Source organism: Thunnus albacares, chromosome 2, assembly GCF_914725855.1.
Source record: "Thunnus albacares chromosome 2, fThuAlb1.1, whole genome shotgun sequence".
Taxonomy (NCBI): Eukaryota; Metazoa; Chordata; class Actinopteri; order Scombriformes; family Scombridae; genus Thunnus; species Thunnus albacares.
Window position 1 is genome coordinate 26,504,604 of NC_058107.1, and position 17,603 is coordinate 26,522,206.

General features: G+C 39.6%; 3 protein-coding genes across 4 annotated transcripts; 1 reads left to right on the plus strand and 2 right to left on the minus strand.

Annotated features, from left to right (window-relative positions):
• The first annotated feature begins 2,605 nt into the window (after positions 1-2,605).
• On the plus strand, positions 2,606-6,870 carry LOC122998574 (pyridoxal (pyridoxine, vitamin B6) phosphatase). Its single transcript, XM_044375506.1, has 2 exons — positions 2,606-3,401; positions 5,694-6,870. Exons 1-2 carry the CDS (start codon positions 2,804-2,806, stop codon positions 6,038-6,040), a joined length of 945 nt encoding a protein of 314 aa, XP_044231441.1. The 5' UTR covers positions 2,606-2,803; the 3' UTR covers positions 6,041-6,870.
• Positions 6,871-6,965: 95 nt separating this feature from the next.
• mrps36 (mitochondrial ribosomal protein S36) lies at positions 6,966-11,507 on the minus strand. 2 transcript variants are annotated; one of them, XM_044375518.1, is made up of 6 exons: positions 11,426-11,507; positions 11,096-11,219; positions 10,746-10,847; positions 8,764-8,827; positions 8,293-8,501; positions 6,966-7,628 (listed from the first exon to the last, which is right to left on the minus strand). In XM_044375518.1, exons 3-6 carry the CDS (start codon positions 10,797-10,799, stop codon positions 7,611-7,613), a joined length of 345 nt encoding a protein of 114 aa, XP_044231453.1. In that variant the 5' UTR covers positions 10,800-10,847; positions 11,096-11,219; positions 11,426-11,507; the 3' UTR covers positions 6,966-7,610. The 2 variants fall into 2 exon arrangements, with proteins under 2 accessions (XP_044231453.1, XP_044231462.1); XM_044375527.1 differs by lacking the exon at positions 11,426-11,507 and having other exon boundaries at positions 8,293-8,435; positions 11,096-11,386.
• A 1,140-nt stretch (positions 11,508-12,647) lies between these two features.
• LOC122998564 (betaine--homocysteine S-methyltransferase 1) lies at positions 12,648-17,232 on the minus strand. Its single transcript, XM_044375496.1, has 8 exons — positions 17,138-17,232; positions 15,448-15,580; positions 15,157-15,269; positions 14,713-14,904; positions 14,418-14,565; positions 13,733-13,915; positions 13,294-13,522; positions 12,648-13,154 (listed from the first exon to the last, which is right to left on the minus strand). The coding sequence occupies exons 1-8, from the start codon at positions 17,153-17,155 to the stop codon at positions 12,977-12,979; spliced, it is 1,194 nt and encodes a 397-aa protein (XP_044231431.1). The 5' UTR covers positions 17,156-17,232; the 3' UTR covers positions 12,648-12,976.
• Positions 17,233-17,603: the final 371 nt, after the last annotated feature.

Consider the following 17,603-nt stretch of genomic DNA (forward strand, 5'->3'; position numbering starts at 1 on the left):
TTTGTGTGGACAAAAGGATAACTTAATAACAGCTACATGCTTGTGGCTGATATTTTGTGAAATGGCTCTAGTAACATGTTCCTGCTTTGATGAGTTGTGCCTCAGTAATAATGAATTACAGACTGAAGAAGGGAATTAGTTCTTTTGGATCTGAGAGTAAAGCTTGTGGCTGAATGTCTTCAATTGTGGAATGCCAAGAGATTAGCCTGTGACAAAGCAATACAATGATGGTTTCATGGATGACATTTGAAAAAAAAAAATCTCACAGCCTCTCTTGTAAACTCCCACAACTGGTGCAGTGGGTTTCCATGGGAGTGAGACAGTATGACTACATGAATATACTGTACTGTATGTGTTGGTGATGTATTATGATGTGTGAATTTTAAAATATAGGCTGAAAAGGTTCACATATATATGCACCAACACATTTGTAATTTCCTACAGATGTAAAGTCTAAATACACAAAGGAGAACTGGACAAAAAATAGAAAGTTGTAGAATAGAAATGCATATGAAGTCTGTTTTTTTTACATCAACAATGGTTTGATGACTTAGTTCGAGACACAGTGTGCAGTCCTTTAAAAAACATTTGTGTGCTGAAGTTAAAATCTACATTATTTGTGGGTTAGAGCCCCATCTAGTGACTTGAGAAAAAGATTGAATTGAGAGTGTGACTTCGGATGATGAAGTTTACATTATTAATTCCTAATTGACATTGTGGGTGTATGTGATGTGCTGTTGTGTGTATCTTTGTATTTTGTATGGTGTGTTCTTTGTGTTTTTTGCTTTGTACTGTTTGTTGTTGTGCTGTTGTATGTTTTGATTGTGGGGGACTGCAGATGGAAATTAGCTTTGAGCTAACTCCGGTGCAGTGCATCTTTTATGTTTAAAACTGCACACTATCCCAATCAATAAATAAATACAATACAGTAAGTACAATTTTGAGGAACTGGTACTTTACTATCAGTGCTTTAATGTTTTAACATTTTGTGAAACTTAAGAGTTATACGTAAGCTTCACTAGATTTAAACCATTACATTTTTCTAATGGCTATACTCAGTTCCTTTGCAGGTAGAGATTTTAAATGCACAAAAATACACTCACTTTCCAGTTTATGGGGTTCACCTAGCTGAAAGTAATGCAGTCTAACACAACAGCCTGCAATAAAACCCTATAACATGAAGGTTATAATGTTTAGTTTGCGGTGTGTTGAATTGTATTGTCTTTAATGATATAGATTGGGTGGACAAAACATAAAAAACTGAACATTACAGTATAACCTTAATGAAAGTATGATTTATTGCAGGGCTGCATTAGTCTGACTTAGTTTTAGCAAGGTGTACTTAATAATCTGGCAACTGAGAGTATGATGATGAAGAAAAGAGAATTATTTGCTACAGATTGCATACCCAACTGTATTTAAAATACACGTCCTACAGTACTAAAATGATGCCTACAGGATAACACATCAATGATGCACTTGTCAGAATGAATTCATGTGCACCATCAGTACTACTACTACTACTACCATTACTACAACAACTACTACTAGTAATAATAATAGTATGCTTTATTAAAAATATATATTTTCCTACAATACATGTTTCATTTTAATGGTTCTGACTATTTATCCATTTAAGGGTTTAACTTTGTATGAAGGTCCCAAAGTCAACATGAGGACTTAAAGGATAGGTTCACAATTTTTCAAGTCTGTCTTAAAACAACAGTCAGACGCCCAAAAGAACATTGAAAGAGGGTTCCCCCCCCCATGATCATTCCTCCTGTTCATACTGGCCATTAGAAGATTCCTTCATAATGTACTTATGATTATGAATTTTTTGCTTCTAATCTGAGGCTTCACCCGTCCAAATGAGTCAAATCAAGTAGATATATTTCAGCATTACAGTCTTTTTAGTGCCAAAGTCCCTCCTTTTGTTACTATTCTTCCACCGCAGCTCAACGGTGAAACACTGTCTGAAGAAACACAAAAAGGGAATTTGATGCTAAAAAGATTGTAAATGTGGCAGATATCCACTTGATGACTAACTCAGACTGCTGAAGCCTCATATAAGCTTCAGATCAACTTTAAAATGCATTTTTGCACAAAATGACTGTGGACACACTGTGGGTTTTGGCCTCCATCACTTACACCGAAAGCCCATTTTAATAGCCAGTCTGAACAGGAGGAATGATTACATCGAGGAAAACCTTTTTCAGTGTTTATATGGACACCTGACTGATGTTTTATGACAGACTTGAAAAGTTGTGAACCTATCCTTTAAGTAATACAGTAGGGGAACCATCAACAATAGAAAAATACTGAAACAGGTGACTTTACATAATACATTCATAAATTTACAGTTCAAAAACTGACTTTAAACAACTGAAGTCTATTTTTTTCCCCTTCTTTCTCGGCATAGCACTATTTTTAAATGTTAAGTGCATATATATATATGTTTTTATCAAATGTTATATTTTAAGATGTCCATCAGCTGCCATGAGGGCGCAATTTAATTTTGAGAGGATGTTGCTTATTAAGGGTTTGCAACAAACACGAACCTGATTGGTTGAAGCGGCGCAGTTTGATTGGTCGGTGTTGACAAGGTGGGCATGGCTAGACATCAATGTTTATGTAGCCCCACTGTCCGTGTATGTAACCGCACCAAGGACTCTGCAATGTGATTTCCTGACATTGATTTGTTTTCATATCATTTCCCCGCTGACTTCGCCACATTATGCACCAGTCTTCGACATGGGGAACCACTAGCGGGTGAAACACGGAAGAAGCCGAGGAAAAAGCCGGAATGGCAGGCGCCTTTGGGTTCAAAGGCTGCCAGAAAATTCGAGGTCCGCAGATTAGAAATCTGCTGGAGGCGAAGGACTTCTTTCTCTTCGACTGCGACGGGGTCATATGGCACGGAGAGAACGCGATCACGGGCGCGGCGAAGGTGGTGAGCTCGCTGATCAGGCAGGGCAAAAACGTAGTGTTCGTCACCAACAACTGCACCAGGCCCCGGGAGAATTATGTGCACAAGTTCTACCGGTTGGGCTTCACCGACGTGATGCTGGAGCAGATCTTCAGCTCGTCGTACTGCTCGGCTCTCTACCTGAGAGACGTCGTCAAGGTCCGCGGTCAGGTGTTCGTCATGGGCTGCGACGGGCTGCGCAGAGAGCTGCAGGCGGCGGGCATCCCCTGCGTGGAGGAGGCGGACGATCCGGACGCCACCATCTACGACTGCGCCCTGGCTCCGGACGTCAAGGCAGTGCTGGTGGGACATGATGATAAACTGACTTTTCTCAAACTGGCCAAAGCTTCGTGCTACCTGAGGGACCCGGACTGCTTGTTCTTGGCTACCGACAACGACCCCTGGCACCCTCTGTCCGGTGGAAGGATACTGCCAGGTATGGTGGTGATGATCGGTTTATTTAAGCTTGATTTATTCTCTATACTGCTCAGTTTAGTCTAGTTTAAGACCACAGCAGTGTTTTTGGATATTTATAGTTTGGGGTCTGGGGGCCCCTAAGCTAGAGCCATTTGAAAAGCCTGTCTCACTCTTTCTCATCACTCTTAAAAATAGGAATATCCTCATCACATGTTTTTGTGTCCTGAGTATCTGCAAATACTGAGTCTAATCTTAATCTTTTAAAATCATATTTTCCTTGACACAGCTGCACAGGACATAATAATAATAAATCTACAGTAAGATTAGAAAACTAGAGCAAATTTGACAGCAGAATTGCTGCTTGACGAGCATGTTAACTGCATCACAACTCTGATGGTTTGATGATGTACCGACAACCAAAGTAGACTCAACTAGAGAGAACAATGTTTGTTTAATGGCACATAGCTGAAATTAAACAAACACAGTGTTCACAATTAAAAGAATCATTGGTGGAGACTGAGTGGTAGAAATGAAAATTACAGATTAAAATAAAAAAGGCTGCAATTAGTTTTTATTATCCCTTCTGTTAATTTCAGTCACTGCCCACCTTTCTAGTTACATTTTACCTGTGAAGTAACATAAATACCTACACATGGATGTCAGTAATATTAATCATCATAACCACCAGACCTTTAGAGTTAAGATTAACCTGCAAAATACCCGTATGAACATAAGCTTGTCACTCAACCTGCTGCATGTCACCTGCATTACACACTTGTTTTTGTCAAAACTACAAAGACGTTGTTTTCACTGTGAATGATTACCGGTGGTTGGATATGAGGACAAAAATAAGCCGTGGGCCCCCTTTGACTTCTGTTCCTCCTGTTCTCTGAGCTTTGTGTCACGTTAAAAGGACCCACCCTGAACACTGCACACAGCAGACTACACATGGCAGATTCATTGTATGAAGCACAAAGTCCCAGATAACAATCACATGGCTGTAGGTTTACAATGTGTCTTTTTGTGTCAACTTGATTGAACGCTGACGTTTTTATGAATGAAAATGCTTCATGTACTATAAGGGCAACATGAACTGAAATACTACAGGTATTAACACTGCTTGGCACAGGGACAAGGGAGGCTCTGGGATTAGATAATAATACAGGACCTACACTTAACATTAATTGTGTATATTCCCAAATAAATGTACACCACACACCAAGTGACACAAAGTGAATCTGGGTCCTTTAGGGCCAATAAGAGTATGAGGCCCCATGACTGTTGCCCATTTTGACTTTTGAGCAATGCAACTAAAGTAATAAGTTAATCTTTATGTTGCATTGAAATGAATTTAAAGCAGTGACTCTCTGGAAAATAGTACTGCATTCAGAAATCTAAAAAAGTAGTTATTGGCAGTAATGAAGCCTGAAGTAAACTATATGTGATTAATAGGTTAGCACATGCAAAAACCATTGTTACAGTACTTTCACAAAAGTTAAAGGTTAGGTTCACATTTTTTCAAGCCTGTCTTCATCCACACATGTAAACCGACTTTTTTGTATTCCCTGAAATTATTTTGTCCTGTTCAAAAAGCATTTTTAGTGTAGAGCTGCAACAATTAGGCAAATAACAACAAATAAACAAATAAAAGTTGGTATCTTCCAAAGTCTTTGAGTCACTATCCCTCTGCTGTGGCTCAGCCAACACTGTCCTTTGAAGCACAAAGAGGGAATTTTGTGCTGAAAAGACTGTAAGTTTGGAAGATAACCAGTTAATTTCAAAATTATGTTTTTTGCACAGAATAAGTACTTTGGACAATCTCTTAACAATTAAAGCTGGAGTGCAGGACTTTTGTCTCCCCCTTCTGGCAGTGAGAGTATTTGTGATGCTCAATTATTTTGAGCATCACAAAATCCCTACAAAATGACTTGTTTCACCATCAGAATTTGATCAATTCTGTCCTATAACATTTGGAAAGTCTAGAAGAGCCGCACAATTAACAGCCAAACGACCGCGGGAATGTCACACCAGACATGAGATTTAAAACTCTGTATATGTGTATATGTATATGTGAAGTACAGACAGATTTATCTGGCGGTGATAGGCTTAATCAGCGTTGAGTAAACTCGTTTGGCAAGGACTTGAATGTAACAGACGTTAACTTATATGTACTATCTCTCTTGCATGGGTGTGACAAAGTGGCCGACTGTAGATGAGTGATAAGTCAGTTGCACCCAGACCTACTTGAAAAATAGGTGATTCACTTAGTATATATTTAACCCTGCTCTTATCTTCACCCCCCCTCCGGCAGGTTCTGGGTCCCTCACTGCAGCCCTGGAGGTGTCCTCAGGTCGGAAGGCTACTGTGATCGGCAAGCCGAGTCGCTTCATGTTCGAGTGCATCTCCAGTCAGTTCCGAGGGGTAGACCCCGCCCAGTGCTTGATGGTCGGGGACCGCCTGGAGACAGACATGCTGTTCGGGTCCAACTGCGGCCTGGACACCATGCTCACTCTCACCGGCGTGTCTCAGATCGAGGAGGCCCAGGAGTACAGGAACAGCGAGCTGTCCACCAACCACAGCCTGGTGCCCGACTACGTGGTGGACACCATCGCCGATTTCTTGCCCGCTTTTGAGGAACTGGACGAACAGACCAATTGACGAGTCCTTTTGCCTCCAATACGGAGCGTAGATTGCTTCTATTACATTTCAAGTGCAATGTGTAGTCCAGCGTTTGCAAAAACAGTCCCATCCACAGCTATCAGAAGTGACAGGGATACTGTAAATGTTCCTAAATAACACAGCGCTGTTTATGTTGTAACCAGGACAGACTTAGGACAGAATATTCTACCCAAAATAACCAGTAAATTCAGTGCATACCTCAGTGTTTTTCTTCTAGTGTTGTGCCCATTTGTGACTTGACAGTTCCTTGTTGCTGTTAGTGTGTATATGAATATACTGCACTTTGTTCATAGGTTGTGTTTGATATTGGGTTTTGAACGCCCAGAGGTATTTTTGTAAAACCATGAATGGTTCTGTAAAGGCATTCATGTGTTTAGGAGCTGGTTGTTAACATTTCTCGCTAAAAAGGCAGACAAGTACTTAATGATGCAGAGTTGTTTTCTCATATGTGTTCGCCTGGTTGTGTGGCTTCTCCTCGATTTAATTCATGGCAAGAAAGGAGAATAAAAACAAACTGTAAGCTTTTTCTCAGCTCTAGTAGAGACTATACGACAATCTGCCAGCCAGACAGGTGAAGTGTGTTTTCACTTTTGGCCTTTCTGTCATGTCTGTACTACTTGTGCCAAAATTAATATTCATCTAATCAAGTAACGAAACTGCTAACGGAGTCTCATAGTTAGAAAAACCAGTAACACATTCATGGTGGCCAGTCATACTGCACTGTTGTGAAAGTTCAATGTTGTTAATGTTTACCATATAGAGCATGCCAGCAACAATAACTACAATAAATACCTAAAATTAATACTAAATATGGTGTTGTTCATCTGTCTTTTTGTTCTAAATGTTATTTTTTAATGCTTTTTTTTGTGTGAATGCTACATCAAGTATGATAAGAACACCACAGCAAAATACAATAATCTTTTAATCATTTAAATCCAGTATTTCACACAACACTCAACACTATTGCAACTTGATATCCAGCATCATCCCTTCAGTCTTGTTTAGTTCCAAGAGACAGATCAGTCAATTATTTGCAGTGAAAGGCATGAAGGGCAAATAGACCTTAAGAACATTATCTTCTACACACCAGAGTCTAGAGCTTGTATCTGGGTGTGGTGGCATTGCAAGTGAACAAATTATGTGACAAAATTCAAAATCAGAACAACGTTGGGAGTAGTTTTGTGCTGGATAACATTTGTCAAAATGCCAGCCAAGACCAGGTTTTAACATGAAATGTGTAATGAATAGTTGTAGTGCCAAAACAGTAAAATAAGGAAAATCCAGAAGCTGTTGTTATGGCTTTACTGTGTCTTAACACAACAAAGAGTGCAATGTAGATGTCCTTTAGTATGAACTTAAAATACAACTTAAGATTAACATCTAAAAAAAAAAATAAACATATGTACATTTCAACAGGATTCATGTTATACTTTATTCTACGTCATGTCTCGTGTGGCATTAGGTTCTCTTGTGCTGAGGGACAGATTTAAAGACACATACTGATCTCCACAGATAAGGACTTTGGTTGCAGTGATTGAGTCGAGTCATGTCACTCTGGTCCACCACGCTGGAAGAAAAGAAAGAAAATGGAATAAACATCTGTAAAAATAAAAAACTAAACGAACACAGTGATGACTCCTGATTCATGACACTGCACACGTCCACGTTTCTAAATAGGCCAACTTTATATAGGTTTATATTTTCTGTTTTTATTAGGTACTACATAAGACATACAGTAACTTGTCGAATGTTTTCCTCCTATTATGAATCTATTGTAATTCCATTATGCCAGTGAAAACCAAGAGTCTGCCTTCCTAATCTATTTTGTCAGACTGAGCTTTTGTGGCGAACACCGAAACACATCATTCAGCAATCAATGTGTTCACCTTTCAAAGCTCAAGGTTTCTGTGCAGGTTTATATTAAATAGTAGACTAAAGTTATCTTCTTATTTTCAATAAATTAAATGTAAAATGTAATCATTTTGGCTGGACAACTCCACCTCCTTTTTAACTACCTCCTATTCTGATAATCAGACCAAATTACAATTTTTAACTTCATATATTATTATATGTAATAACGGCATATACTGTATAATCAAATAATGGTTTCACTTTATTATTAATGTATTATTAGAACAACAGAAAACAGATTTTGGCAATGATTCAAGAGGCTTAGTGTTAGTGAAAATGCTCTGCGTGCGGTGTAGTACGTGTTCAACCGTTGCCCTCACCTGAATGTATTCCATCTCGTCCACCGCCATCGGTCTCCTACGATACCTTGCAGGGAGAAGATTAATGGAGGCCAGGGTGTCTGGGGTGCCAGGGATTGGAGTCAAAGGTACATGACTTCTAGATAACTGAGGCGGTGCTGCAGCTGAGGGGGAATTGGGAGAGTTGTGTTGTTGAAAGTTAACTGCTAATGTTTTCAATGCCTCTTGGGCTGGAAAAGAAAGAGGGGAAAAAAAAAGGATCAGACGTTATCAGTCTGGGAAACGAAGACAATTTTAGAACCTAAAAAAAATCTATAATTTGTCAAAGTATTGTAACTTTGCTGCAAATATCTGAATCTAAAATAAAATCTGTCCAGTTAGACACAAAATGAGAAAATACACCACAAAACAAAATAGTGAAAAAGATACCAGATGTATCACCAAGAGCATTTATTAGGTATCTGACAATTATTCACTTTTGTTCATACTTACCATTAGGCTTTGGGATGTTATGTCTATTGGGAAACTTGATCAGAGGAGCATGAGGCCGAACAGCCTGAGAAAATTAACAAAATCAGACAGCTGTGTCATTCAACAGTTATGGGTTAGTTAAAGGGTCAGTTCACTAAAATCATAAGAAACAGAAGAGTATTTTCCAACCTCCCATGTGTGGAATCTAGACATGCAGATAGTTTTAGCTGCTGAGATTTGATAAATATACATTATGCCACTTAGACATCTGCTGCCACCCCTTAACAACTGACGTGAGTAGAGTTTTGTTTGTTGTGCTCAAAGTATTGAAAAGTCACATTTGAAAACTTCAACAGCAATGTGTTTTTACAGATTGTCCTGGTTACTCTGGATAGTCTAATTCACACATCTCTCTATAGACAGTTTTTCAAAAGGAAATAAGTCTGCAAAAAGATCACTTTTTCAATACTAGGAGCTCAAAACTTTGGCAACTAATATGTTATATGTTTTTATCAGTTTTTTAAAGGGACCTTTTAGATATACAGTATATATTTATCCTTTCAGCAGTTTGTTTTTTTTGTGTGTGCAAATACACAAGAAAATGAGAATAAACAATAACACTGAAAAACCCTGACTAGATACCACTGGGGGTAATTTTTGTGATATAAAGTACGACCCATTTATGATGACAGAGACCATTTATGTGACAGGAGGCATATTAGTGTGATTAGATAATTAATCTATTAGCTGGTTGATAGACTGAAAATGAATCAACTTCAAATTTGACAATCAATTACCTGCAATTTATCAAGCAAAACAAGCTGTTTATTATTATTATATGTAATCACATCCTCTCAGATGAGATGGGTTCAAGAGCTCCAGACTGGTTGGACCAAAAAAAAAGTAATTTGAAGATGATACTATGTTTTTACCATCTTCTGACATAATAACGGATTGACAATTAAACTATTAATCAGCTGTAGAGAAATTAATGAGCATGAAAACAATCATTGCAGCCCTAATCCATACAAACATTGATCACATATTAAGTGAAAAGGCTGTCAGATACAGTGTCTCTGAGTGACAGAATAGGACGAAAGAAAACAGACTAAGTAACTAAGTAACTGTCCTCAAGCTATTTTTAAATTTACACAGTTTGCTGCACATTTTTTTCAAAAGAACACATGTAAACAGTCGAGTTTTTCAGTGCGTTGTGATCAAAACTCAGGCACACAGGACTGAAAAAAGCATGACTAGATAACACAAGGGGTAATATTTGTCATTGAACTATGAACCATTTATGATGACAGTAACCTTATTGATTGCGACGAGACATACTAGTGATTTAATGATTAATCTATTAGCTAGTTGATGGACAGAAAATTAACCAACATCAATTTGGACAGTCAATTAATTGCTATGTATCAAGCCTTCCCTTTTCTGGAGTTTTCTGTTTAAAATCATTAAAAATGTAATATCTTGGATGGACAAAAATGACTGTTTTTTACCTTCTTCTCACATAATATTGGCTTGACAATTGAACTATTAAAGACACTGTCAGATACAGTCTTTATCTCTTGAGAGACAGACTAGGACAAAAGAAGAGGGTCTAAATAACACTGTCAGCAATGTGTTTTCTGTCCTAAAAGCTATTTTTACATTCAAACTCGGAGCTGCCTCATCAGCTCTAACTCCAGAAACCAGCCGAGTTAATGGTACTCCTTAAACAACGAGAATGCCAATTAACATTTACACGGGTTAAGTGATTTAAAGGCTTTTCCTGCTGCTTTCTTTAGCTGATAAAAACATAACATGAGTGAGAGTTTAGCGGTTTAACAAGGACATCAACAAGGGTACGACGGGATTTATCACCCAGAAAGGCCTCAATAAAGTAAGCCATTAACCATTCAGGGCAACAAAGAAGCGACATTTTACTTAATAATACTGATTTGAGATCAACCCACAGATTTCTAAAGTAATACTTTAATCAGGAGTATCGTTACCTGGATAACTCGAGCGGCTGGAGCTGCCATTTTGGAGCTGACTTTGCTCCCCATGACGACCTTACAGGTTTACTTCCGGGTTTACGAAGCTCGTAGCAGTTGCTGAAACACACCAAAAGAGGGCGCCGCTGTTATTGCATACAGCGACGTCTGTACCATCAGTGGTCCAGAGGATGCAGGTTAACATAAAGGCATGCCTGACAAAGCCTTTAGATTAACGGCACGGCATCAATAGCAATATTTAGACGATACAAAGAAGAATATTCATCTTCACGACACACGTATTCCGTACTGGAGGCGTAAATTAATGAATATCCAGATTCTTGAGTATTTTACTGGCTATACTTTACCTCTCAAGCGATTAATTATATCAGGCTGTCGATGGATGCGTTGTCCCAACCACAGAAATGTCCCGCAAGGTCAAACACTCAGGCCATACTACAGGCTATCACTCCGAGTTGTAAAGTTGGCCTCCTGTCAAAAAAAGGGACATACAAAAATAGATCACTAAAGGACCTTAATCCACTTCAAAAGCAGACACGTCGGGATCAAATACGTCTCCAGAGAGGTTTTTTATTCCATATAAAGACAATTAAAAGGCAAAGACTGTCTATGTGTTAACAGAAAGCGTTAATAACATAGCCTACTGTGACTGTACTGAGCAATGACAGATATCATACCCTTATCCTTAAATTCACTCCGCCTCGGGGAAATACAACTGACGGCCTAGTAGTCACGTGGCCAGGGCTCGTCCAATCACAAACGAGGGAAGCAACAGAGCTTGTTTACATGCGGGGAGATGTGTCACCAACAGAAAACTCACGCTGCGCTTCAAACATTAACCTGCATGAACCACACATCTGTCATGATGAGAGAGAATAAAATAGAATATGATAGAGGGGGATGTTTTTATACAGTCTTTGGCGGGATAGCACTTTAAAATAGAAAACTGTCTTAAGATCACCAAGGCATAACTTAATGCAACTTGGTAGCCCTGCAGGTAAATACTCATGTCATGTCCTTCAAACTCTGTACCTACAGTTTGTAAAGCAGACTTGCTGTTAAAAAGCTTAAGCCTTGAATACAACTGATTTTACAGGCAGTAGTAGATGAAGAGTAAACTGATCTTGATCTCAGATATTGTAAAGTTGCTGCAGTACCCCTTTAATACATTGTGAATACATTTGAACATAAAATACTCTAAAGAAAGTCTTGGTGATGAGTTTGTGGGGTGTGAAATTACATTTGGTACTTTTGAAAACCAAGGTTAAATGCATAGTAAAAATAAAACACAATTTAACGAAATATTACTGCTCTAACTCGTTAGGACTACAAGCTGGTGGAACATCTTTCCATTAAGGCTCTTTGTAAATCCGGTCACCTATCATACATGTGTCAGGTGTCAGAATACTGCCATCTACTGGACTCCTAGAAAGCATCACACTATTATTTGAAGCCTTGTAATGTCTAGTCTTAATTGTCTATCTTCACTAATGTGTAATTTTGTATTTATAATTAATAATAAATCTCTTTTCCTTGCATTAGGGCTTTCCAAACATTTATGGCATGTTTTGAAATTAAACCGTCCAGACCAGCAGAGAACCACTTGGCTGTTGATATGTGTATATTGTTAAATGTTGCCTGTGCTTTGTAAGTAATAGATCTACAATTAATCAAACATTTCAGTCTCTTTTTCTTTTTCTATACCAAGAAAAAACTCGAAATAATGAATATCATAATCATTACTGCTGCACAGCTCGCTAACATAGGCCTAATCATTTAATGGTACTCCTCATGGCTTTAAAGTATTCATTTGTTTGTGTGCATGGCACCATGATCATCACATATGATAGAAATAGAAAATATCCCACTAGCCATCCACAGCAGAAAACATCACAACAGTTGAGTAACCAATTCACATTTTATTAGAGCTTATTTCATTTAACAAACTGGTCCAGAATCATGGAAAACAAAAGGGTCCCAATCTTACATGGGCCGACTCCTAACTTGAGATACCACTGTGGCTTCACATAAACTACAGTTTCACAATCAACAAATGCACAGAAACAGTGCCAGTCTCAAGTGAGGATCCGGCCATTGAGGTCAACAGGGTGAAAGATGCTGACGTTGTGTTTATTATAGGCGCAGCACTTCGTACTGATAGTGCACACCACTGTGCAGCGTCAGTCGCTCCACGGCACAACTGTCAGATCTGAAGAAAACAGATTGACTCAGTGGCTCTTTGACCTGTCAAACAGCTCTTTGAGTTGGTTCTGAGAAGTGGCCTCTTTCTGCTGCATGAGATCAGCATGGCCCTTAGTGACACCCCAGCCGTCTGGGATAGACATGGAGGGACACTGTGGACGACCAGAAGCTGGCTTCAGGTTCTCCCAGTAGTTACGGCGGGCTCTAAAAGAGACGAAAAGACAAGAATACTCATATCAGTTAGCAGGCCCTGGTGCTGAAGATACAGGATTTCTCACCTGACGGATTTAGGAACATATTTGTGATATTCAACAGATTAATGGTTTTAAAAGTTGCTTCTGACCTGGCTCTGACCCAGGGTTTGGTGTGCATCTCCAGACCAGCACCCCAGTTGCCATGTTTCTCTGATGCAGCTGGGAGGTAGCCTCTCTCGGGTGCCAGCTCCTCTGCCACGGCCCTGATGTGGTAAGGCTCAAATCCACAGCAGCCACCAATGAAGTGGATGCCGGCATTGTAGGCCTCTCTGGCGTATGTGTGCATGTCCCAGCGAGTCAGGATCCTGGGCTCCAGACCTGACAGAAAATTAGATTTTATACACATTTAATTGCAGCTTGGTTGCTTGTGGTAAAAATGTGCATTCATGTGTTCATTTTTATGTTATAGCCTTGCTGCAGTATAATGCAGTACACCAGTAGAGAGTGCATGCAAACTAAGGCACTACACATTTTTAGGGTGTCATTTTGATACAGTATGATTACATTAAATACACAGTATTTTATTACCGAAGGGAAATTCTGGCAGATCGATGAATCCCTGGCAGCTGCAGTCGGGGGTATGGTACGCCAGTGGCTGCACCATGTAGTGAGCCTTCAGCCCGGCCTTCTCCACTCCCTCCTTCATCATCTTGACAGCCTTCACGCAGGTCAGAGGGTCAAAGTGGCAGTTGATTCCCACAATCTGGGCACCTACAGAAGAACAGACAATGGTCTAAGCTGACTGCTGCAGATAAGCAAAGAAACGTACAAGTCAGAGAAACGACACCAACTGTTGTTTGCAGCTGTGGTTGCAAGGTTTGCAGATCAGAAATGAATAAAAGCATGTTTGGATTGGACATTCAAATTTTTGTCATTCCACACAATGGTTAACATTTTGGCGCAGGGAACTGACAAGTTTTGGCCTGTATGCTGGTCTCAATTCAAAATATTGTGTCTTTTATTCTCGTCTAACAGAAATCTTGCATTTGCCATCTTAGGAAATCTTGCCTTGTCACACTACAGAAAGGTAAGATGAGTAATTATGAAAATGTTAAAAGTTAAGTGTCAGTTTTCATGCCTCTCTTAGATTTATTTCCAGTATTCAATGAGTGGTATTTCAAAACCAGTGAAGATAAACTAATACGTATTTGACCTATCCCTTTTTGGTAGACACAGATTAGTTTTATTCACGGTTAAAAACCACTGTACCCACCGGCCTTCACCAGCCTGACAGCGCACTCTTCAGGTGACACTCCGTGCATGTCTCCATCTGGTCCGATGCACAGACAAGCAGCCACAGGCTTTCCTGTCTCCTTCAGCACCTGCACGGCCCACACAGCCTCTTCAACATGCTCAAAGTACTGCAGGACAGAAACAGAAACAGTCAGTCAAATCATTTTTTTAACACGTGAGAAATAAACAAAACTGGTGATGCAATGTTAGAAATGAAGGGGGGGGGGGAAATCAGCTTCCCCTATAGCTGGTAGATGTTCTTAATAAATCTGTACCTCAGCAATCAGGAAATCCACGTTTTTCTTGACGAACACGTCCAGCTGTTTCTTGAAGATGGCTTTCACATCTGTCTCACTCTTGCAGCTCAGGTAGGATGGAGTCTGGCACACTCCTCCAGCAACCAGAGCATCACCCTCATTGGCAACCTCACGGGCCAAATCGCAGGCAGCCTCGTTGATCTGAGCTCCCTGCAGAGCGATGGCAAAACCACAGGAGGGAATCAAATAGAGAATTCAAATAGAGAATTCAAATAGAGAATTCTGATACTAGTACAATAAATTCAAATGTGTCCACTTTGTGATAAACATTTATAATGGATTTTCTGGCTTGAGTGGCATGGAGGTTAGTTGCTGAGCTCTTATCAACCTGTGCAGATGGTATACAGATACAGATGTACTTCTTATTCCCATGAAAATGGGGTGATGTCCCATTTAACTTACAGTGAAGGTGAGCTTGTTGCCTCTGTTCTCCAGTTTGTCATCACTGGCGTAGAAAGTGAAGGTCTGCATAACATTGGCCCCGGCCCTCAGGAACTCCCTGTGCAGCTGGCGCACTAAAAACCATAAAGCAAACAGATTGCATCATAAGACAAACATACTAGAGAATCCATTTAAACTGTGTCACATAATACAAAAGGAAAGATAAATGCATAGAACACCTACACAGAGAAATCAACAAGCTGTTGTAAGTTGGTGCAGAATAATATATTTGATAAAATGTCTTGTTCTCACCTGCTTCAGGGTGCTCTGCGGCGGCTTCAGGGGTCCAGGGACCAGCCTTCACATAGCCTCTCTTCTCCAGGGCAAACACGAAACCTCCATCTCCAATCACAATCTCCCCAGCGTCAAGACGCTCCAAGATTCCCTGTGTCAATGGATTGATGTAAGCGTAAGGGAGGCAATATCATAATGAAAACAGGTGGCAACTGGCACTTTTAAAAATGAATGTACAGATTAGTCAGTTTAAAGATGAGCTACTGGGGTCAAAGAGTAACATTTCCCAGTGTTATAGACACTTGAAATAAATACAAATATGCGTTATGCCTCGTACGCAGAGGTTTTCCAAATCCAGTGACACAGACCCCCCTGCCCTCAGTGACCCCAGGTCATCAAGAAAGCAGCACATGTCTGAGAACAGCTGCAGTGTGTGTAATGACTGATGGACCTGCACCTTTTACCGTAATTCTAACAAGCTTGGCAGCTTGACTTGGTGTTACCATTTAGACCTCCAAATTCTGATTAGCCTGCGTTCATTCGCCTTTAGATTTTTGTGTCTGCAAAATGCCTTTATATTTCATCTATATTTTTGTCATCCTGTTTTTCCATGCTGTATTTCTGTAATCTTGCTATCTTGGTCTGTTCTGAACACACAACATCTATTGCATGTCTGTCTGTCCTTGGAGAGGGATCCCTTCTCTACTGCTCTTCCTGAGATCTCTTCCATTTTTTCCCCATTAAAGTTTTTTTTGAGGGAGTTTTTCCTTATCTGAATCGAGTGTCTAAGGTAGGATAGAGGATGTTTTATTGCTGTACAGACTGTACAGTCCCTTGAGGCAAATGTGTGATTTGTGATATTGAGCTATAGAAATAAAATTGTCTCGCATTGGTCATAATAAATTTAAAATTTACAAACATTTTAATTCCAGTAATATGTTTGAAATCAGTTGGCAGGCATGTTGTGCAGAACATGCATTAGAAGTCTGAAGCCCCCTGCTCAGGATACACACTGCACACAAACAAGACCATAAATACCTAGTGTGCCCCGCAACCTCTCCAACCTCCTGAGAAATTGTTAAGCCATCATTGCTAATAAAAGAGAGGCACTTTGCAGGGGAGGATCAACTAATGGCACAGTAATGAGTTGAGTTGATGATGTCAAACTGATTTTTATCCATTAAAGGATAATTTCACCAAAATAACAATAAACTCCTTATTTTCTCAGTTACATTTGGAGGTATCTTGGTTACTCCATCCATACACAGTTCTGTTGAGGAAATAGTTGAAATGTGATGAAAAGTGTTCAAGGCTGGTAGGCTGCTGTGGATTATATAGAGAGACATGTTGCAGTTAAGATTTTTCAGCTTTTTTTTTTTTTTTTTTTTTTTTTGATGCTGTGAGCCCCAGGGACAAAATTTCATGTACCTCCAATGAACTGGGGTGGAGGCGGAAATCTCAGACAGATTTCTCAAAAGAGAAGTTGAGTTGACTTAAAAAACATGTTTTTTTGTTGTTGTTTTTTTGTAATTTGGGTGACCTGACTCTTTAATTACATTCAAGTGCTCAAGAGAATGATTCAGTTTGGAATTCATTCATTCAGTCTCTACAATTACACATCACACATAATACTCTTTGCATTCCGCAAAAAATGATGAAGACGCTGCAAGACAGTCCTACTCTGCATATAGACAAAGCTCACACATACCTTCTTTGCTGGTGCCATAATCCTGCAGCTGTGTGGACCCCTGTCTGCTCAGAGTTTGAGAGGCTGAAGCGACATTAAAGTGGGGCAGAAGGCCACTATAAATCTGTCTGAAGTAGGGGAGGGGTCTAAGTGAGACCTACTCTGATTGGCAAGAGGAAAGTTACACAACTTCAATGTTTACTCCTTCCCCCTCCCCTCTTTAACTGAATGAGTGTATTGTGAGTGTGTGTGTTACTAGTGTAGTCCGGATTAATTATGGTTGTTGGTGTGTTTATCTGTCTTCCTGTTGAGTTTGTGGGTTTCTCTTTTACTGACCCTGAATAAACACATTGATTAAATCGAACATCTGATGGAAGGCAGTTATTTTTTACAAGTGATGACTGTGTCATTTCAAAATCAGTGTGTATGTGAAATGTGTGACATAGAGAATTAAAGTGTCATAAGTTTTTCCTTAAATGTTTTGTGT